This window comes from Danio aesculapii, chromosome 11 (assembly GCF_903798145.1).
Source record: "Danio aesculapii chromosome 11, fDanAes4.1, whole genome shotgun sequence".
Taxonomy (NCBI): Eukaryota; Metazoa; Chordata; class Actinopteri; order Cypriniformes; family Danionidae; genus Danio; species Danio aesculapii.
The window spans coordinates 42,505,801-42,528,018 of NC_079445.1; the positions used below are offsets into that span (position 1 = coordinate 42,505,801).

Here is a 22,218-nt window from a genome sequence, read left to right on the forward strand (position 1 = left end):
GAGTTTTCCAGCTTCAGGAAACGCTCTCAGACTGTATTCTTTATATAGAGCAGAATAAGGAAACACACAGGAAGTTTCTCCGGTGGTAGGTTTACTGCGGCAGTAATGACAGACTCAACTGATGCCACAAACACAAACTATTATCAGAGCTTTTCTCTAATAAACTAAGCTGATGATGATGATCTGGGTTTCTTATTATAAAGAACTCCAGCAGAATGAGGAAAATAAAAGTGGGCAATGAAATGATAGGAGGCAAAATAAGAGGATAATAAATAACACAAAAACATGCAGAGCTCATGTTTCAGTTAAAGAAAAATGTAAATAAATTGTATAAAATATTATTAAAATATTAAATATTTTTATTACCTATTTAAGATTTCCACAATTTCTGTATGTACATTTAAATATAGCTGAGGTCAAAATCCTTTTAAAAAATATATCAAAAGTATTAGACCTCATGTGAGATTTTAATTCTTTTAAAAGTGTGGTTAAAGGTTAATAAGGGTAATTAGACAAGTCATTGTATTACTACTGTACTTCAACAACTACACTGGCTTCCTATTAAGTCACGGATTGATTTTAAGACCTTGATTTTAACCTTCAAAGCAGTGCATGGGCTAGCACCCGGTTGCCTTCGTGACCTGGTGACTCTTGCTACTCAAGCCTGCAGTCTTCGTTCTTCATCTGGACTTATGCTGTATCAGCCACACTGTAAAATCAAGACCATGGGTGGTAGGGCTTTCATACAGTGGGCCTAAGCTGTGCAATGCACTACCCACCAGCATTAGGAATGCTGCTTCTCTGGACTGTTTTAATAAACTTCTTAAGACTCACCTTTTTAGCATTGCTTTTAACTTAGGAGGATCATTTTGTGAAACTTTTTTATTCTATCTTATGGTTCATATTTTTATTGTTTTGTTGCATCTTTTTTATTGTTGTGCTGTTTCTGCTATTGTTGGTATTTTGCCTTGTATTGTTAATTTTTGCATTGTAGCGCTTTGCGTCTAAGAAAAGCGCATTACAAAAAAAAATGAATAATAATATTATTATTATTATTATTATTATTATTATTATTATTATTATTATTATTACTACTATTAATATTACTACTACTACTACTACTACTATTAGTAGTAGTAGTAGTAGTAGTAGTAGTAGTAGTAGTAGTAGTAGTATATTATTATTATTATATTATTATTATTATTATTATTATTATTATTATTATTATTACTACTACTTCTACTACTATTATTATTAGTATTATTATTAGTATTATTATTATTATTATTAGTAGTAGTAGTAGTAGTAGTAGTAGTAGTAGTAGTATTATAGCAGTTTGATCTGTAGACAATCAAACATATAAATATATATATATATATATTTAATATTATAATATTGACCTTAAAATATGAGTGTTTTTTTTAATAATTAAAAACTAAAGCCAAACTAAAACAAATAAGAATTTCTCCAGAAGAAAACGTATTATAGGAAATGCTGTGCAAATGTCCTCCTTCTGTTAAACATCATGCAGATGGAGTGTATGTGATGTTAAACACATGTTTCACAGCTAGAGATTGCTGTAAAACACACACGTGAGCATGAGAAACTGCATGATCCTGAAGTGTGGATGAGTTACTGCTAAATCCACTGAATACCTGTTATATCTGCTTACCAGAACCAACATAAAACCAACCAACAAAATATATATATATATTATTATAATTATTATTATATAATATTATTAAATGCAAATTAAATGCAAATTATGGCGTCAAGGTGGCACAGCTGGGTGGTTCGAGCCCGGATTGGCCAGTTGGCATTTCTGTGTGGAGTTTGCATGTTCTCCCAGTGTTGGCGTGGGTTTCCTCCGGGTGCTCCGGTTTCCCCCACAGTCCAAAGACATGCGCTATAGAGGAATTGGGTAAGCTAAATTTTCTGTAGTGTATATGTGTGAATGTAAGAATGTATGGGTGTTTCCCAGTGTTGGGTTTGCAGCTGGAAGGGCATCCTCTGCGTAAAACATATGCTGAATAAGTTGGCGGTTCATTCCGCTGTGGTGACCCCTGATTAATAAAGGGACTAAGCCGAAAAGAAAATGAATGAATAAATGAAAATTAAATATTATTTTATACAAATTATATTCAAAATACTAATTTATATATAATATTATACATAATTATGAATATTTTAAAAACATTTTAATATATAAACTACGAAAGAAAATGCATTTTGCTATTTTAACACTATCATAAACTTTAGCCTCAGTATATCCAGCTGCAGTTTTAGTGCCCATGCAGAAAATCTTTAGACAATTCATTGCACAACTTACAAGAGTCGAGTACATCAAACATTTCGCTTCATTTTCACAAACAACCTGTCATCACTGTCGCTTTCCCAGACACTACTCAGCTATATTAATCTCTCCGGCATGTTTTCTGCTCTGTATGTGTGCTAAAGTCTTGATAAAATTTGCCTATCGAGACCCAAGAGTCCCAATAGTTGATTAGAAGTAAAAAGAAGTGAATATTTTTGCAGTGATAAAGTGATGGGGAAAATGCAGACGGCGGCATTTAGATGATGAAAATATGCTGCACTCTTTCTTCTCATTATCAAAATAAACACACAATAAATATGAGAAACAGCGGCCCACAAAGCATCTGATCATGGTGATATGGATATAATTAGAGTTAATATATTAACAGTCGTTTAAATTCTAGTCTAAATTGACATTCCTTTTTTTATCATTACTGCAAACTGGGGTTATGACAGACTCAAGGTGACAGACTCAGCAAGCGTAACTGCTTTAGATATCTTAAAGCATAAATTAACTAGAAAACAAATTATGGTCACTATTGAATTTTGCATGATTTTGTTTTCTATTTTAAGTTGTTAAATTAAATTAAATTAAATTAAATTAAATTAAATTAAATTAAATTAAATTAAATTAAATTAAATTAAATTAAATTAAATTAAATTAAATTAAATTAAATTAAATTAAATTAAATTAAATTAAAAAAATAAATTAAATTAAATTAAATTAAAAAAATAAATAAAATTTAATTAAATAAAAATAATTAAAATAAGTTAAATAAAAATAAAATTAAATTAAATAAAAACTAAACTAACCTAAATTAAAATATAATAATAATAATTATTATTATTATTATATTAATAATAATAATAATAAATAAAAATAAAACAAATAAATAAAAATGCATAAAATAAAAATTAAACTAACATAAAAATAAATAAATTAAATAATCAATAAATAAATAAAAGAAAATAAAAATGACAATAAGAAATAAAAATAATAAACATATGAAAATAAATAAAAAAAAATTTGTACCAATTAAAATATATCAAATAAATAATGTGAATTAATAAAATAAATGAATAAGAATGAATTAATTAATCAGTCAAATTTTGAATTGGGTTTGGAAAACAGATGCAACCTTAAAGAGAACCTAAAAGAAACTTCTTCTAACCTACCATGAACATTCCAGTTTCCATTCCAACATTTCCGGTGAACCAACGGAAAACGTTCTGGGAACATTCTGGCAACCAAATATTGTAATCTGGTCTGTGACCTCAGCTGAACTCTTTCTGACAGCTCAGTATTTATAACTCCAGATCACGCCGGTCAGATGTCCATTCATAACTCTGTAAAGCCGACAGCTCTGACCGTCCTGCTCCATTAACACCAGCAGATCCTCCATTTGACCCATACAGTGAACATGACCCAACACTTCTGCTCAAACAACCACATCCTTCACTGTCAAACAAAACAGGGCTGAACTCAAAGACACTGCATTTATAGTTTAACACTTACACTTTTTAATATTAAGTTATCAATTATTATCGAGGCCAGACAGAACTTTTAGCTATTTCTGTGCAGAATTTTGAACCAAATCTGTGATTTTATGTGGAATTATTTCAGTACAATAGCTAAAAACTTAGATAAAAATAATGACGTTTTAACTTTTAATGTTTACAATGCAAATCTCTCATATAATATCTACTAAAATACCAACGCAGGTCAATCAGTGCTTTTGAAAACACTTTTGGTTGGGTTTAGGGATGGAGAGGGTAGGTCAGTCGGTCAGTCGGTCAGTCGGTCAGTCAGTCAGTCAGTCAGTCAGTCAACAGCGGCCTCTTGTGGATTTACGCGAGAAAACCAATAGCCAATGGCACTCGCGAGAGAAATTTGAGATCTTAAAAAGCGTACACAGCGCCCTCTGGTGGATTCGCGAAAAACAAAAACTGCAAAAAATGTAGCTCCTGGGATGTATTTTGCTCTCTCCAGAAATGTATATAGGGGTACGTTTACAGAATGACCCTGGGTTGTAAAATACAAATAATGTAACCTATTACATTACACACTGCATCGCGAATAAATCATATAAACATTTGCATAATATAAAAACTGAATAAATATATATTTACAAACATTTACGAAATAAAAATAAATTAAACTGAATATTTAAAAAAATAATAAATATAATAATATAATAAAAAAATAAAATAAAATTTTCAAAAAATTAATGGGTACAAAAATAAAGTAAAATATAACAAAATATACTAAAATTAAACGTAAAAAAATTTTCAAAAAAGAAATAAATTAAAGAATAAATTAAATTAACTTTTAAAAGATCAAAAAAACTGTGTTTAGAAATAAAAATAATTACAAAAAATACACTTAATAATGGGCTAATAAAAATATGCAGATGCACTTAGTCATTTACAAAAATGAATATGAATTATTTGTCAAGTTTAATTGATTTTATTATCTTTTTATAATTATAACTAATCATTAATTATCTAATAATTTGATAAAATAATTACAATATTTATACAGTGCTCAGCATAAATGAGTACACATCAATTTATATTTTATCCATTTCTCAGTGAATATAGTTAATATATATTGGTGCATTTGAACAAAACAGATTTATTAAACAGACATATTTTATTAAAATAATATTGTAGTCACCGAGCATCTTTAGAAATTGAAAGATAATACATTTTAATTCATGGTAAATATTGCAAAATCAATTACAAACTACAAAATTTCTACTTAATTTGATATATTCGCTGCTTTTCTTCTTTTTTAAATTTTTATTTAATATTTTTCTCTAACAAACAAATTTGGGCTACTAATTTTTGGACTGTTATCATTAATTATTTTGTTAGAAAAGCTCAAGACAAAATATAATTTTGTACAGCTTCCATTAGAAAATATTAATTTAAATGAGAGATTTCTAAGAGGTGTACTCCTATATGCTTAGCACTGCATATTTCACGAATGAATTAAAACAAATGAAATCAAATCAAATAAAAAAATAATCAAATAAAACTAAAATCTCTGTCTTCAAATAAACAAATACATTTAAAATATATATAAAACTATATATATATATACTAAATTTATATCTCAGAACAAATATAACACTAGTATAACTTATCCTACTTGCACACACTGCAGTTTTGCCAATTTCAGCTACACAAAAAAAAATAAAAATCCAAAAGTAGGACAAGATTGGCCAAGAATTTCCTGCGGTGTGCAGATTATCAGCTAAAACAACATCCTCCATTATTAGCATCCTCTCTCACCGCCAACCACTCAAAATACAGATCAAATTCTTGACTTTTAATGCATTACAGACTCCAAGAGCCCCAGAAAAACACTCAGCTGAGGGGGAACTCAAGGTTATAAATATTATTGAACATAAAATCCTTTTAAATGCTCTTTATATTTATATAGATTTATAGTATATTTAGATAAACTTTATAAACACTGTAAAAATGCTGCATTCCACACAATCGATTTGTGTTCGTAACAATTGTTTATATTAATTTTTACAAATTTAAGTAGATTGAACATAAAACAATGAAGTTGTTTCAGCTCATAATAAATAAGTCATTTGAACAAACAGTAAATGTCATGTTTTTGAGTGTATGTGTTGTTTACTAAAAATAATGAATTAGAATAATTTCTAATTGATCATATACATATAAAAATACATATCAGCTTTTATTCAATTGAAGAAAAAATCATTCACTGTATTATCTTACCGTATTGACAGCTGGGGCCGCTGAATCCAGCTGGACACACACAGAGCTGAGCGGAACCTTCTTTACACTGACCGCCATTAAAACACACACCAGACCTGCAGACCGCTGGAGAACACAACGCACAATTCAGCATTATTATCTCTCATGTTAATAGTTAACAGTTAAAATAAAATAAAATAAAATAAAATAAAAATTATGAAAATAAATGTGTTCAGAAATAAAATAATAAAATAACATTTTAAATGACCAAAAAAAGTGTTTAGAAATAGAATAAAATAAAATAAAAAATTACAAAATAAAATCTAACTTAATTATCAAAATTAAATGAGTTCAGACAAAAAAAATTATAAATAAAAATAATAAAATTAAATTGTAAATTATCAAAAAATAATAAATCAATCAATAAATGTGTTCAGAAATTAAGTTTAAAAAACAAAATTAAAATAAATGTACATTTATCAAAAAAAATTATTTATTCAACAATAAAATAGAATAAAAAATAACATCAAATAAAATGAAAAAAATATGAAATTGAAAATTATCTAAAAAATTGTGTTCAGAAATAAAATAAAATTAAAATAAAAACATAAATTATATAAAACAAAATAAATTAAATAAAACAAAAGTAACTGTTCGAAAATAAAATACAATAAAATAAAAAAAATCATAAACTTCAATTTAATTTAATTAAAAATTATCCAAAAAAATAAATGTTTTCAGAAAAAATTTTAATTAAAAACATAAAAAAATATAAAAAATAAAATGTAAACTTATAAAAAAGAAATGATGGGTTCAGGAGTAAAATAAAATAAAAACTAATAATACATGTAAAATAAAAATAAAAATGTGTTTATAAAAAATAAATAAACAAAAATAATTAAATAAAATTACATTTTAAATTATCCAAAAAATAAATGTGTTCAGAAATAAAAATAACATAACATAAAATAAAATAAAATGTAAAATAATCATCAAAATAATTATTTTCCAAAATTTAAAAAAAAAAACATAAAATAAATGTATTAAAGAGGGAAAATTAAAGAGGAAAATTTAAATAAAACAGCACATTTCTACATCTGTGACAGACAATCAATCAGTCTTTTTAACTGTGACCGTTGTTGGTGATTTGGATGGACCACCCAGAACACACATTTACATTTACTGCTTCATTCACTGCTTTCTGCTGCTATTGTTCTGGACACTTCTGGACTTTTTCTCAGAGTGAAAAGATGAGGATTTTCAAGTGTCTGTTGTGTTTAAGTGGAGGGAAGGAAGTCTTCAAGAGGACTTTGACAAAAAACAATTAAAAGTCAATTGGTTTTGCTGTAGTTTTGGTGAATCCCGAAACAGCCGGCAGTAAACTGATGAAGTTTTGCAGATATTTAGAATTAAATGAGAAACACTCAACAAGCCTTACAGAATTAAACCTTCATGTGTGTGTTTTATGTGTTCCAGATGTGTCATGTATTGCAAATTAAAATGAACCAAAAAAAGCCCCACTGAAAATTAGTTTCAGACAAGCAGGCAGGAAACAAACATACTAATAAAAAATATAATCAATTAAAAATACACAATTGTTTAATTAATATGTACTAATATAAAATATTCATTTATTTATTTTCCTTCGGCTTAGTCCCTTTATTCATCAGGGATCACCACAGCGGAATGAACTGCCAACTATTCCAGCATTTGTTTTACACAGAGGATGCCCTTCCAGCCGCAACCCAGTACTGGAAAACACCCATTCACACTCATTCACACACACACACACACACACACTCATACACTACGGTCAATTTAGTTCATCAATTCACCTATACCGCGTGTGTTTGAACTGTGGGGGAAACCGGAGCAACTGGAAGAAACACACTCGAACACAGGGAGAATATGAAAACTCCACACAGAAATGCCAACTGACCCAGCTGGGACTCCAACCAGCGATCTTCTTACTCACCTTCTTTAACAGTGTTAACCGCTGAGCCACCATGTCGCCCATAATATAAAATATATTATAATATATAATTAATAATAATATTTATAACATAACAAAAAAATAAGCAATTCTTTAATTGTTTGTCATTTTAAACATTAATATTATCATTTTATTTGATCATTTATTTGAGTTATGTTTGTTTTTTCAGCTTTTAACTATCAAAGTTTAACAGTTTATTCATCTAATGACTAATTTTTCTTTTGATCATCTTATTTTTTGTCAAAATGACAAAAGCAGTAAGAAACAGAATCAAAATTGCTAATTTTAGTCATTTTTTGTATTATTTATATATATTATATTATTTATTGACATTTGAATATAGAATTTATTTCCATATTTTCTGTTTTCATTGTAAAGTTGAAGTCAATTTTAATTATAAATTTTCTATAGTATACCTAATATTTATTTATTTATTTATTTATTTATTTATTTATTTATTTATTTATTTATTTTTAAACTTAAAAAGAAAGAAATGTGGCCATGACAACTAACTAAAACAAAAAGGACAACAAAACAGAATATATTTTAATAAATATATATTTTAAGTAAATAATTTAGTTTGTTTTTATCTTAAAATTCATTTATTAAAATATTTTCCTTCAACTTAGTCACTTTATTCATCAGGGGTTGCCACTGTCAACCATCAACTATTCCAGCACATGTTTTACACAGCGGCTGCCTTTCCAGCTGCAACCCAGTACTGGGAAACACCCATACACATTCATTTACACACAAACGGATAATTTCATTCATTCATTCATTTTCTTTTCGGATTAGTCCCTTTTTATTAATCAGGGGTCGCCACAGCGGAATGAACCGCCAACTTATCCAGCATAGGTTTTATGCAGCGGATGCCCTTCCAGCTGCAACCCAGTACTGGGAAACACCAATACACACTCATTTACACACAACGGATAATTTCATTCATTCATTCATTTTCTTTTCGGATTAGTCCCTTTTTATTAATCAGGGATCGCCACAGCGGAATGAACCGCCAACTTATCCAGCATAGGTTTTATGCAGCGGATGCCCTTCCAGCTGCAACCCAGTACTGGGAAACACCAATACACACTCATTTACACACAAACGGATAATTTCATTCATTCATTCATTTTCTTTTCGGATTAGTCCCTTTTTATTAATCAGGGGTCGCCACAGCAGAATGAACCGCCAACTTATCCAGCATAGGTTTTATGCAGCGGATGCCCTTCCAGCCACAACCTATCACTGAGAAACACCCACACACTCTCATTCACACACATACACTACGGACAATTTAGCTTTTCCAATTCCCCTATAGCGCATGTGTTTGGACTGTGGGGGAAACTGCAGCACCCTGAAGAAATATACACCAACAACAGCCAGGACTCGAAGCAGCGACCTTCTTGCTGTGAGGCGACAGTGCTAACCACTGAGCCACCATGTCACCTAATCTAGCATATCGTTTGATTTAAATACATTATTTTTGTAATTTTACATGGCCTAATGTGTTACTTTTACAACATCATAAGCACATACTCTTAATCACAATCCTAGAAGTAAAAATACCTCAAATTAAAAATGAAACTAAAGCACAATGTGGCCAATATTACAGACTATAACAGACTTCACGCTCATCTGTATTGTGCATATAAAACACTATGGTTTGTGTGGAGTCCACTATTTGTTTAATCTGGTGAATTATTGGCTCTTGAAAGCAGGAAATCATCAAAATGCAGTCGACATTTTGGAAACCAAAGCCACAGACTGTAAATACAGTAAATGAAGTGTTTGCTGATGTTTATGCTCTACTGAATCACACACTGTCATGTTTATCATTTGACATGTTGTTGTGTCTGCAGTTCGTGACTAGATCAATACATTTCACTGTTTGATTTTCGAGACATGTAGGTTTGTTTTTGCTGATTTTTATCCAGCGTCAGATCGGCAGTCTTACAACCAAAGATTTGGGAAACAGCAGCATTATATACTCATTACACCATTAATTCTTTTCAAGATCTCCTAAAATATTGAAATTATGACAAAATATGATTAAAAAAGATCTCAAATTAAAAACGCACAATTGATTTATAGAAATACTGTAATATAATATTGTTATTATTATCGAAAATAATATTAATCATATTAATAATATCGTCAATATTATCAAAATATTGTGCAATATTGTCATTTCATTCATTCAGTTATTTTAATAATTTGCATTCATGAACAAATTTTAATAATTAAATAAACATTCAAATATTATTTTTATCAAATATTACAATATTTTAAAAGTCATTTTAATATAACAATATAAATATTATGATATTTTAATAAACTAACTGCTACTACAATACAAAAGTAATTTAAAGATTGACAAATAAACATTAAATATAAATATATATTAATTATAAATATAAAAATTATTTTATATAATATAAAATATATTTAAAAATATATAATAATAATAATAATAATAATAATAATAATAATAATAATAATAATAATAATAATAATAATAATAATAATAATAATTCATTCATTTTCTGTCCGGCTTAGTTTAGTCCCTTTTTTAATCTGGGGTTGCCACTGCGGAATGAACCACCAACTTATCCAGCATATGTTTAATGCAGCGGATGCCTTTCCAGCTGCAACCCATCACTGGGAAACATCCATACACACTCATTCACACTCATACACTACAGACAATTTAGTTTACCCAATTCCCCTATAGCGCATGTGTTTGGACTGTGGGGGAAACCGGAGCACCCAGAGGAAACCCACGCCAACACGTGGAGAACATGCAAACTCCACACAGAAAACGCCAGCCAAGGCTCGAACCAGCGACCTTCTTGCTGTGTGGTGATTGATCTACCCACTGCACCACCGTGATGCCATAATAACAATAATATTATTCATTCCTTTTCTTTACGGCTTAGTCCCTTTATTAATCTGGGGTCACCACAGCGGAATGAACCGCCAACTTATCCAGCACATGTTTTACGCAGCGGATGCCCTTCCAGCAGCAACCCATCACTGAGAAACATCCATACAAACTTATTCACACACATACACTACAGACAATTTAGCTTCCCCACTTTACCTGTACCACATGTCTTTGGACTTGTAGGGGGAAACCGGAGCACCCGGAAGAAACCCACGCCAACACGGGGAGAACATGCAAACTCCACACAGAAATGCCAACTGACCCAGCCAAGGCTCGAATCAGCGACCTTCTTACTGTTAGGCGATTGTGCTACCCACTGCGCCACCGCGACTCTTATTGACTTAGTGACGATGATTATTATTATTATTATATTACAATATTTAAGAAAAACCTTCAAGTTAAATAAATAATTTTTTTAGTAAAGTCGTTTTAGTTCACACTTTTTAATAATAACATATTCAAACTAAGAGTGGCTTTTTAAATATTATTATTATTATCATCATCATCATCATCGTCATCATCGTTATTATTATTATTATTATTATTATTATTATTATTAAGAAACAACTTTAAGCTAAATAATAAAATGTAAGTTAATAAAAAAATGTAAATAACTTAGTAACAAAATTCACACTTTTTTATACAAATAAATTTATAGAAAATAGGAGAGGCTTTTTAATTATTATTATTATTATTAGTAGTAGTAGTAGTAGTAGTAGTAGTAGTAGTAATATTTGAGACACCTTTAAGTTAATTTTTTTAAATGTAAAGAACTTTTAGTAACAAGATTCACACCTTTTAATACAAATTTATTCATAAAAACTAAAAGTGCCTGTTTTTGTGCGTGTGTGTGTGTGTGTGTGTGTGTGTGTGTGTGTGTGTGTGTGTGTGTGTGTGTGTGTGTGTGTAAGCCCTCACATCCCCATATTCATTCTATTAATTATTAATTTACGTCAAATTAAATCGGCCATCTGCCCTCTCTAGTGTCCACAGCTAGTATCCTCCACTCGTGAAAGCATGCAGACTACAACTGTCCTCTAAAACCCTATTAAGGGATTGTCCTCTGGTCCGTTTAGCACAGTTTAACTCCCCAGAAAAGACAAACCAGAGTCTCTACAGTCAAACTATTAGAGGAGCTTCTCTTCAATGCAGAACAATAGAAATGAGGAAAGCAGAAAGCAGACGGACGAAATCCAATTACTGACCGGCGCTTCACAAAACAAACAGTTCCGACAAAGACGGATCAGGCCTTTGTTAACTATTACAATGGCTTGAACAAACCACTGAGTCCAAATATTAAAATGTGGTGTGGAATTTGTCTGGTAACATTTGTGCTACATCTGGATACCTCCACTGTTAGACTGTGCCGCAATTTTACAGCTATTTACTGCAAAAGCACCCAGAAAAATACCACACACATTCTTCACAGTTCACCACTGTAATATCCACTGCATAGTGAGTAATTTTAAAACGTTTACAGTAACTTACTGTATATTAGGAATATGCAGTATTCTACTGTATTTTAAAGGGCACATAGTTTACCTCTTTTTTCTAATGTAATATTAATATTATGGTTCTTCTGAGTGTGCCAGTTTAGGTTCAGTTTAAAACACAATTCAGATTGTTTTATTATAATGTGTTAAAAAGTGTCATGTTGGGGGCGTGTCCACAGTTCACTGATTTAGGGGTGTGTTGCTTCACATGTAAATTAGTTTCGGCTTCCCGCCAACGTAACAAGGGGGCGGGGCCATGAGCTCACCCGCTCTGCGTTTGCAACAGAGTCTGACAGGCAGACTGCGAGAAGGAGCTGGAGAGGTTCAGCATTCAGTCGTACATGTACGACTCTGACACAGACCAAGCAGAGAGTACAAAATCATTTGTGTCTTTGTACAGTTTTACAGCCAACTGTGTGCTAGTTTCAAGTGCTGAGCTTGTACACAGAAGCTAATAACCACGCACACTGAATTAACTTTGACGAGGCACTGGATGCGCCGCTCGAAGCCACGACACGGCACACCAGATACTCTCTGTGGCGCGGCAGAAACATGAAGTGTCCCGAATCGTCGCGCCACGCATTTTTAAATTCTAAACATAGGTTTCTGCAGCGGTCCGCGGCACCCCGCCGTCGACTTGAGTGTACCCTGATAGAAACACACAGGGTAGAAGATCACAGGGAGCTTCTGGGATCGCGAGAAATGCAAATGGCTGAAGTATAAGGTAGACTCAATGAGAAGTACACATGTTTGCAAACCTACCTAAAGATACAACTAATATTAATTAGTATTAATTAGTAATATTAACTAACCGATTAGAGCGATAATGAGGAGAATATTGCTCTTGTGTTGAGCCCAATGAGCCTTGGGTGTGTTTATATCACCCCAATATGACGCTCTATACACCATACATGCACATATAGCTGTCCAAACAGCTTGAAAAGTAGATTTTTTACCATAGGTGCCCTTTAAAGTAAACAAGTAATGCTACTGTAGTGAGAATGAATGATTACCTAACATCTTGTATCAAAAAATGTATTTAAAATAGATCGATGAATGAAAATGACTTTTATAAACCGTTTAAAATGGATTTAATAACAATAAATAATAAAAATACTGTTGTACAGGATCTCGTCACTTGTTTGCAATTTATTAAATTCAGTAGTGAATACTACAAAGGTTTTGTTCTGCTAGTGTAAAATGTAATGGCAGTAAAAGTACTGTAAAAATTGTCATACTGTAAAAGTAAAATGTGGTGAAGGGCATTTTAACATAAAGAAGGCTGTTTTACTGTAAAATGAAATTGTGGTGGGCGTCACGGTGGAGCAGTGGGTAGCACACTTGCCACAAAGCAAGAAGGTTGCTGGTTTAAATCTCGGATGGGTCAGTTGGTATTTCTGTTTGGAGTTTGCATGTTCTCCCAGTGTTCGCATGGGTTTCCTCCGGGTGCTCCGGTTTCCCCCACAAATCCAAAGACATGCACTATAGGTGAATTGAACTATCTAAATTGTTCGTAGTTCATGAGTGTATATGGATGTTTCCCATTGATGGGTTGCAGTTGGAAGGGCGTGAAAACATATGCTAAGTGTAAAACATATGCTGGATAAGTTGATGGCTCATTCCGCTGTGGCGACCCCAGATTAATAAAGGGACTAAGCCCAAAAGAAAATGAATGAATGAATGAATGAAATTGCGGTAGCGCCCTGCTACTGTAAAACACATTTAAAGGTAAGTTACAGTAAAGGAGCAGTTGTGGTAACAACAGTGCTGCCAGTACGTTACCGCAAAAATACAATAAAATGTCTTACAGTGTGAAATCAAGCAGCTTTTATTACCATGCAAAAAAGAAAGGCTGACGAAGTGTCTTTTGCTGACCAAGGCTACATTTATTACATTTATTTATTTTCAGCTTAAATATATAAGTATAAATTATTTTTGTGATGCAAACTTGAATTTTCAGCATCATTACACAAGCATGATTCTTCAGAAATTGTTCTAATTCAATGTTTTGTTTTGTTTTTGCAAATGAGCTGCTTTTCTCCTCCCCCGTTTCCAGAAGAGGGCGGAGCATTGTCAGCTTGTGCCTTGGTTACTCCGGCAACAACAAACAAATGATCTACACACATTTAAAGTCCGTGAGAAAATAAAATTCACAATGTTTGTTTTCCTAGCACACATTGTTATTCTTTAAGAATTTTTGTAAATTATACAGTGTTTAACTGTAATATAAACTGTAATTTACTGTACAACAGTTATGCAGTGTTACTGTATTCTAAAAGTTGCATTGTGAAAATTACTGTATATTTTACAGTAAAGATATACAAAATACATAATACAGCAAGATAACTCGTGCTGTAAATTTAAATACAGTATTCTTGCTGTAAATGATTTACAGTAAGTTACTGTAGTTTCTACAGGAAATTGTTAACAGTGTATTCTTGCGCAATTAATCCATGCAAGTTCATTCATTCATTCATTTTCCTTCAGCTTTCTCCCTTATTTATCAGGGGTCTCCACAGCAGAATGAACCGCCAACTATTCCGGCATACGTTTTACCCAGCAGATGCCCTTCCAGCCACAACCCATTAGTGGGAAGCACCCATACACACTCACATTCAAACTCATACACACTCATACACTACGGCCAATTTAATTAATCCAATTCACCTATAGCGCATGTGTTTGGACTGTAAGGGAAACCAGAGCACCCGGGGGAAACCTACGCCAACACAAGGAGAACATGCAAACTCCACACAGAAATGCCAAATGGCCCAGCCGGGACTCAAACCAGCGACCTACTTGCTGTGAGGTGACAGTGCTAACCACTGAGCCACCGTGCTGCCCTTCCATTCAAGTTAATCCACTGAAAAAAAATGTAATCAGATCTGTTCACGCTTCTGCTATTCTTACAATTTAGAAGAGCTCTTTTCAATTGAAATATGTTTTGAAATATAATTTATTCTTGTGACGCAACTTTATGCAATTTATTCAAAACATCATTACGCACACATGATTCTTCAGAAATCTCATTTGAATGTATTTAGTTTTTATTTTCTTGGGATTCTCTGATGCATAGAAAGGAACTTCATTTGTTTAAAACTAAAGCTTAATGAAGCGATTTAAATTAATTGCAAGTGATTTTGATTAAATGAATGCATCCCTGCTAAATGAAAGAATAAGTTTTAAAAAAAAAATAAAAAATTTAATTACACTGACCTGACTTTTACCCTGGTCATCATAACACACTGACTCCATTCAAATCCATGCAAAACTCAGAGCCAAGAGGATTACAGCCAATCATGACACTCATTCCCTATTTCCACTGTGCTTTTCTTAGTTATTAAAGCCAAAACTGTAATGAGTGACTAGTTCCTTATGGTTCAACAACTACAAATTTAGACACATGAACATTCATGACAGTTCAAGCACATTCTAATGTATAATCTGGACATGTTTACACTCCAATGAAATAAATTACTCTGGAATTAAAACTTTAAGTCACTATGACCGACTCCATCTGTATCTCTAAACACCTCTAAAGCCGCATAATCAGGATTTACTAGGATTAAAAGTGCAAAAAAAGATCTTACAATCATTATGATTATGAACTTTTGACATTGTCAAGATTAAATTGGCCATATAATCAGGACAATGTACGACAAAAGGCAAAACTTGATTGTGTTTATCGGAAATTGATTGGACTGTCGCTTTAAATTCAAATGAGATTGTGCTCTTTTCAAAAGAGGGCGGAGCTACAAATGCCTATGTGTGCTACAAATGCCAATATGCCTATAGTGGCAGTTTCAGAAGCAAGATTAACGCCCTATGCTAATGAGGGAGAGATGGTCACTAGTGGGCGGAGCTTTACCCCTCTGACGACACTTACAAATGGAGAATGACAATCAAAGCATTTCTGCAAATTTATACATTCTTACCAATAGAAGCTGGTTATATTCACACACTATTGCCACACAATTGTGTTTAAACTGTGATTTTTGCATAATATGTACCCTTTAAATTGGCGATATTGTGACATATTTGCTCCAGGAAGACTATATTTTGCTACTGATACCTCCTGGAGTGACTGTGGTTTGTATATTAAACATTATATAATACAATGCATTAAGGGTATAGTTAAAAGTGTATAACGTGTAAAAGGAGACATACGGTATAGGCATCCGGCCTCTCCGTTGAGCTGTGACCATCCTGGACAACACTTATAAACCGTCTGATGTTCCTGTCGATACACTTGTCTGTATGCAGTATAATAAGCTGTTCTGTGGAGAGAGAGAAAAGGCAGACAACTTCAGTACCTTTCTATTTTTATTGTCCAGCACACTCACAGACAGAATCTGTAGAACAATGAATGCCATAAAACTTACAAAAGGTCAAAAGGTCAACATTCAATGTAAATTAGGGTTATTATAGTTTTCTAAAAATAACCTAAAACCATTGTTGTTTATGTGTTAGAGACCACTAAAGGGGATTTACTGGATTTTAGATGATTGAGTAAAATGTTAATATTTGATTTATTTTATAAAGGTCTCATATTTCCTCCTAATTCAAATAAAAATATTGTAATTTAGAGCTTTTTTCTGAAAATAACAAAAAAGGTCAGAATAACAAACAGTTACACAAATAGTGTGTTGAGATTAAAAATCAGGGTTATACCACCAAGTTTTGAATAACTAAATTATTGATTTTTTTTGCTATTTTATACAAAAAAAAGACTCTAAATAACAACATTTTTATTTTAGAATTTGGGATAAATAGTATCAGTAGTTTACAGAATAATAGTAGAACATCATCTAGAATATTAATAATTATTTCTCATTCATTGATTTTCCTTCGGCTTAGTCTCCTTGTTCATCAAGGGTTGCCACAGCGGAATGAACCGCCAACTTATCCAGCATATGTTTTACACAGGGGATGCCCTTCCAGCTGCAACCCAGTACTGGGAAACATCCACACTCACACACATACACTACGGCCAATTTAGTTTTATTCAATTTTCCTATAACGCATGTGCTTGGACTGTGGGGGAAACCAGTGCACCTGAAGGAAACCCATGCCAACATGGGGAGAACATGCAAACACCACAGAGAAATGCCAACTGGCCCAGCTGGGACTCGAACCAGTAACCTTCTTGCTGTGAGGTGACAGTACTAACCACTGAGCCACCGTGTGGCCCCTCAATGATACCAAAATAACAAATAAAATAACAATAAAATAATTATTAATAAATAATCCGTAATTACAACACACAATCTATAACTGGAAAATAAAAACTAGAGTAGCAATTGCTCTTAACTTGCACAAAAAAAGTCAATTAAACATCACAAAAGAATTAGTTGAATAATAAAAGCTCTATAAAATAAACCAGTTTGCCACTTTAAAAAGAAAGAATATAACAAAAAGAAAGAAAGAAAGAAATCATTTAAATCTATGCATGTTTTTTAAATGAAAGCCTTTAATTTTCAGGAGTTCATAGACTAAAATAATCTATAATAACTATAATAATCATTTCTCATTTACATCACATAATCACACAATTTGTACACAAAAATAAATTAAACACCACAAAAGAATTAGTTTAATAATATAAGCACTATCAAAGAAATCAGTTTACCACTTAAAAAAGAAAAAAAGAAAGAAAGAAAGAAAGAAAGAAAAAAAGAAAGAAAGAAAAAAAGAAGGAAAGAAAAGAAGAAAGAAAGAAAGAAAGAAAGAAAGAAAGAAAGAAAGAAAGAAAAAAAGAAAGAAAGAAAGAAAGAAAGAAAGAAAGAAAGAAAGAAAGAAAGAAAGAAAGAAAAGAAGAAAGAAAGAAAGAAAAAAGAAAGAAAGAAAGAAAAAAAGAAAGAAAGAAAGAAAGAAAGAAAGAAAGAAAGAAAGAAAGAAAGAAAGAAAAAAAGAAAGAAAGAAAGAAAGAAAAAAAGAAAGAAAGAAAAAAGAAAGAAAGAAAGAAAGAAAGAAAGAAAGAAAAAAGAAAGAAAGAAAGAAAGAAAGAAAGAAAGAAAGAAAGAAAGAAAGAAAGAAAGAAAAAAGAAAGAAAGAAAGAAAGAAAGAAAGAAAAAAGAAAGAAAGAAAGAGAAAAGAAGAAAGAAAGAAAAAAGAAAGAAAGAAAAGAAGAAAGAAAGAAAGAAAGAAAGAAAGAAAGAAAGAAAGAAAGAAAGAAAGAAAGAAAGAAATTTGTGTTAGGACAACATGAAGGAATTAACTTCATGCATTCATTCATTTTCCTTAAGCTTAGTCTGTTATTTATCAGGTGTCGCCACAGCGGAATGAACCGCCAACTATTCCAGAATATGCTTTACACAGCGGATGTCCTTCTCACAGCAACCTAGTACTGGGAAACACCTATACACTCTCGCATTTACACACACACTCATACACTACGGCCAATTTAGTTCAACCTATTTACCCATAGCGCATGTGTTTGAACTGTGGGGGAAATTGGAAAACCCAGAGGAAACCCACGCCAACACGGGGAGAACATGCAAACTCCACACAAAAATGGCAACCGGCCCAGCCGGGACTCGAAGCAGCAACCTTCTTGCTGTAAGGCAACAGTGCTAACCACTAAGCCACTGTGCCACCTCAGGAAGTAACATAAAACAATCACGTTGTCCATCAAAAAAAGCTTAAGAATTGTGTTGTTTCAGCTCGTTTTATATAAGTAGTTTGAACAAGCAGCAAAGGAGTGCACAGATAAACATTAAAAGCTTTAGCATTCTTCATAAGTAAACATGTACAGTGAGTCTGTCATCAGTCGCTCTTAGCATTGATCACTGTTCTCTATGAGTTAACAAAGGCCTTTCGGTGTGTTTTTGTGTTTAGTCAGAACATGAGAGAGATCAGCTCATGACTATAACACTCGTGCATGAGCTTCAGTGTGTGAAAACACAAACACAAGAGCACTGTAATCAGCAGCGCTTCTCTCTCATCCAGCCTTTCATGATGCAAATGTGAGTTTCTGGATCCCTGTAGTTTACGGTCCTGTTTTTCGGCTCCGGAGTCGTAACCCTGCGCTCTTTGTTTATAGCACTTAATTGCAGGGCCCGGGTCTTTTACTTGCTAAGTATACGGAGGAAAACGATCCGGTGCGTCAAAGCCTGATTTCAGGGCGTTTACCCCTATATACTGAAAGTATGCGAGACCCTCTGGATGCCTTTCAAATTGCTGCTTTCGTCAGGAGTGTAACTACACCTTACGCTTAAAAGAGTCTGATTACAGAACAAAAATCACGCATGAGAAAAAAAACAAGGCTTTTTCTCAGATGTTTCTGAAGTGAATACTGTGAAACGGCTCACATTTAGGAAGCAGATTCTGTACACCAATAACATAAAAAAGGGATTTTGAACCACCAAGACACATAAAAAGTGCAAAGCATGGGGTTAGGTTTGAGGAAATTCCAACCCAGGCTTTCTGATAACGTAGTCCCTTGGATGATTCTGGAGACCACGAAATACATCAGGTACTTATTTTTGCAGTTTTTGTTTCACGAATCCGCGAGAGGCTACTGTGTGCGCTTTTTTGCATCTCGTACGTCTCTCACCGAGTGCCGTTCGTGCCCACACTGTTCTTGCGTAAACCCACCGGAGGCCGCTGTCGAATGACCGTCTGTCTGTCTGACAGACTGAATGATTAACTGGGCGACCGGCCAATCGGCTAGCCCTCCACACGGAGGTAAGCGGTCAGCCGGTAAGCGCAAAAAGGAACGGCGTGATACCGCACCGTAGCATTCGCTTAAAAAATTAAATGCAGCCATACAGTACGTACCTCCGGCTACATAATTCGCAGTCTCCAGAAACGTCTACGGGACTACGTATTCAGAATGAGCCTGGGTTGGTAAATTCATTTAAGTCCTACAAAAATGTACGATTTTTAAAGGTCCCGTGAAGTGCTTTGACATTTTTGTGAGATTTTTATTTGATGTTTGACGCGATCTGAAACATGAAGAAGAGGGTGGGACATGGTGTAGCATTTTGTTTTATCAGTGAGAGAGGTTGAATGAAAAGCATCAAATGAAAAGCAAATGGAAGGGGGCGGGGCGTGTTAGATGCTAGAGACCATTGGATTGGTCAGAAGATTTGATAAAAGTGTAAAAGCGTTGATCCATTTAGGCGGAAGTGACAAACTGCAAGCTTTATGTGTTTATATCAGTGTTCTATCTCCTAAAGGTGAATTTCGTCACTGTTTTGGTGCGCACTTGCTTATAGATATCCAGCAGTGTAAAGTAACAAATTACAAATACTCAAACTACTGTAATTGAGTAGTTTTTCTCAGAAATTTACTGAGTAGTTTTTAAAATGTGTACTTTTACTTTCCCTTGAGTACATTTTTAGTGCAGTAATGGTACTTTTACTACTTTCCTTCAGCATGCAGTCGCTACTTTATTTTCTCTTGTCTAGAATAATCAGTTCTGTGATTCCTGTCCAATCAAATCACACATAGACGGTAAATCGCATCATAATGAACTACCCCCAGACCAACTGTTTGAAACCATAAAAACTGTCCAAGAAAATGTTCAAAATCTACACGCATACCAGAAACTGTTTAGATGCAGCTCACTGATGAGATGATGACGGATGTTTACTGTATGATCACCGAAATGGCCTTAAACACCCAGCAGGCACAAGATGTCAACATGACATCAGTTTGACATTGTACCCCAACGTCATGGGGATGTTGCATTTTGTTTGGAAATGAAAATCGGGTTGAACTCAACGTCAGGCCGACATCAATGTTTAACATTTAACCTAAAATCAACCAAATATCAATGTCTAATGATGTTACAGCTTGATGTTGAGTGCATGTTACGTCAATCACATGTTGGATTTTGGTTGCCATACCTGACGAATAAATGTCAGTATTTGACGTCAATATGACATTGGTTTAGGATGTTGGCATGATATTAGATTTTGGTCACTTTCTAACAACCTAAAATCAAATAAATATCAACATCATTTGACATTGACATCATTTGACAAAATAACATTGTCATTAGACGCTGGCTAGATGTTATATTTTGGTCACCTGACATCACAACCTAAATCTAACCTAATATTAACGTCTTATGACGTTGTGTGCCTGCTGGGCAATAACTTAATGCACTACAGAATGTTACGTTTACACACATCCACAAATTACATGTAAATGCATCAGCTTTTCACAGCCTAATACTCACTGCTCACTACTCTTGAGTACTTTGGAAAGGGCTACTTTTTACTCATACTTTAAGTAATATTTACAACAGATACTTTTACTCTACTTGCACTACATTTTAAGGCAAGTAATGGTACTTTTACTTGAGTATGATTTTTCACTACTCTTTTCACCACTGTAGATATCCTAAAAATGAACAATACTATTAATAACATCTAAAAATCTTACTTTTAATTTCATGGGACCTTTTAAAAGAGGTGTGGGACTATGGGCGTAATTTCGTTTAACAGTCAGAGGGACAATAAATATGAAAATTTTCATTTTTTATACATATAAAAATGTACTTTCATATGCCCAGAAGTGTCCACATAAATTAAGACACTTAAGAACAGAATAGAAATTGATTATACAAAAAATACAGTGGGGTCAGTTTGGACGAAGCACAGTGATCATTTAGTAAATGCACAGCTAAACGATATGCTAATTGGGGCCATTAATGTTAAGTTAACATTATCCCAAGTCATCCCAAATGAAACAATGCATGGTAAACAGCTTCGGTCGGCGTGTTA

General features: G+C 32.8%; 1 protein-coding gene across 1 annotated transcript in view; it reads right to left on the reverse strand.

Annotated features, from left to right (window-relative positions):
- megf6b (multiple EGF-like-domains 6b) overlaps positions 1-22,218 on the reverse strand; it is a 171,537-nt gene that overhangs the window by 142,236 nt on the left and 7,083 nt on the right. Inside the window, exons 3-4 of the mRNA XM_056468150.1 lie at positions 16,652-16,761; positions 6,073-6,177 (exon numbers count right to left, since the gene is read on the reverse strand). Coding sequence (XP_056324125.1) covers positions 6,073-6,177; positions 16,652-16,761 — 215 coding nt within the window. The remainder of the gene's footprint in view (positions 1-6,072; positions 6,178-16,651; positions 16,762-22,218) is intronic.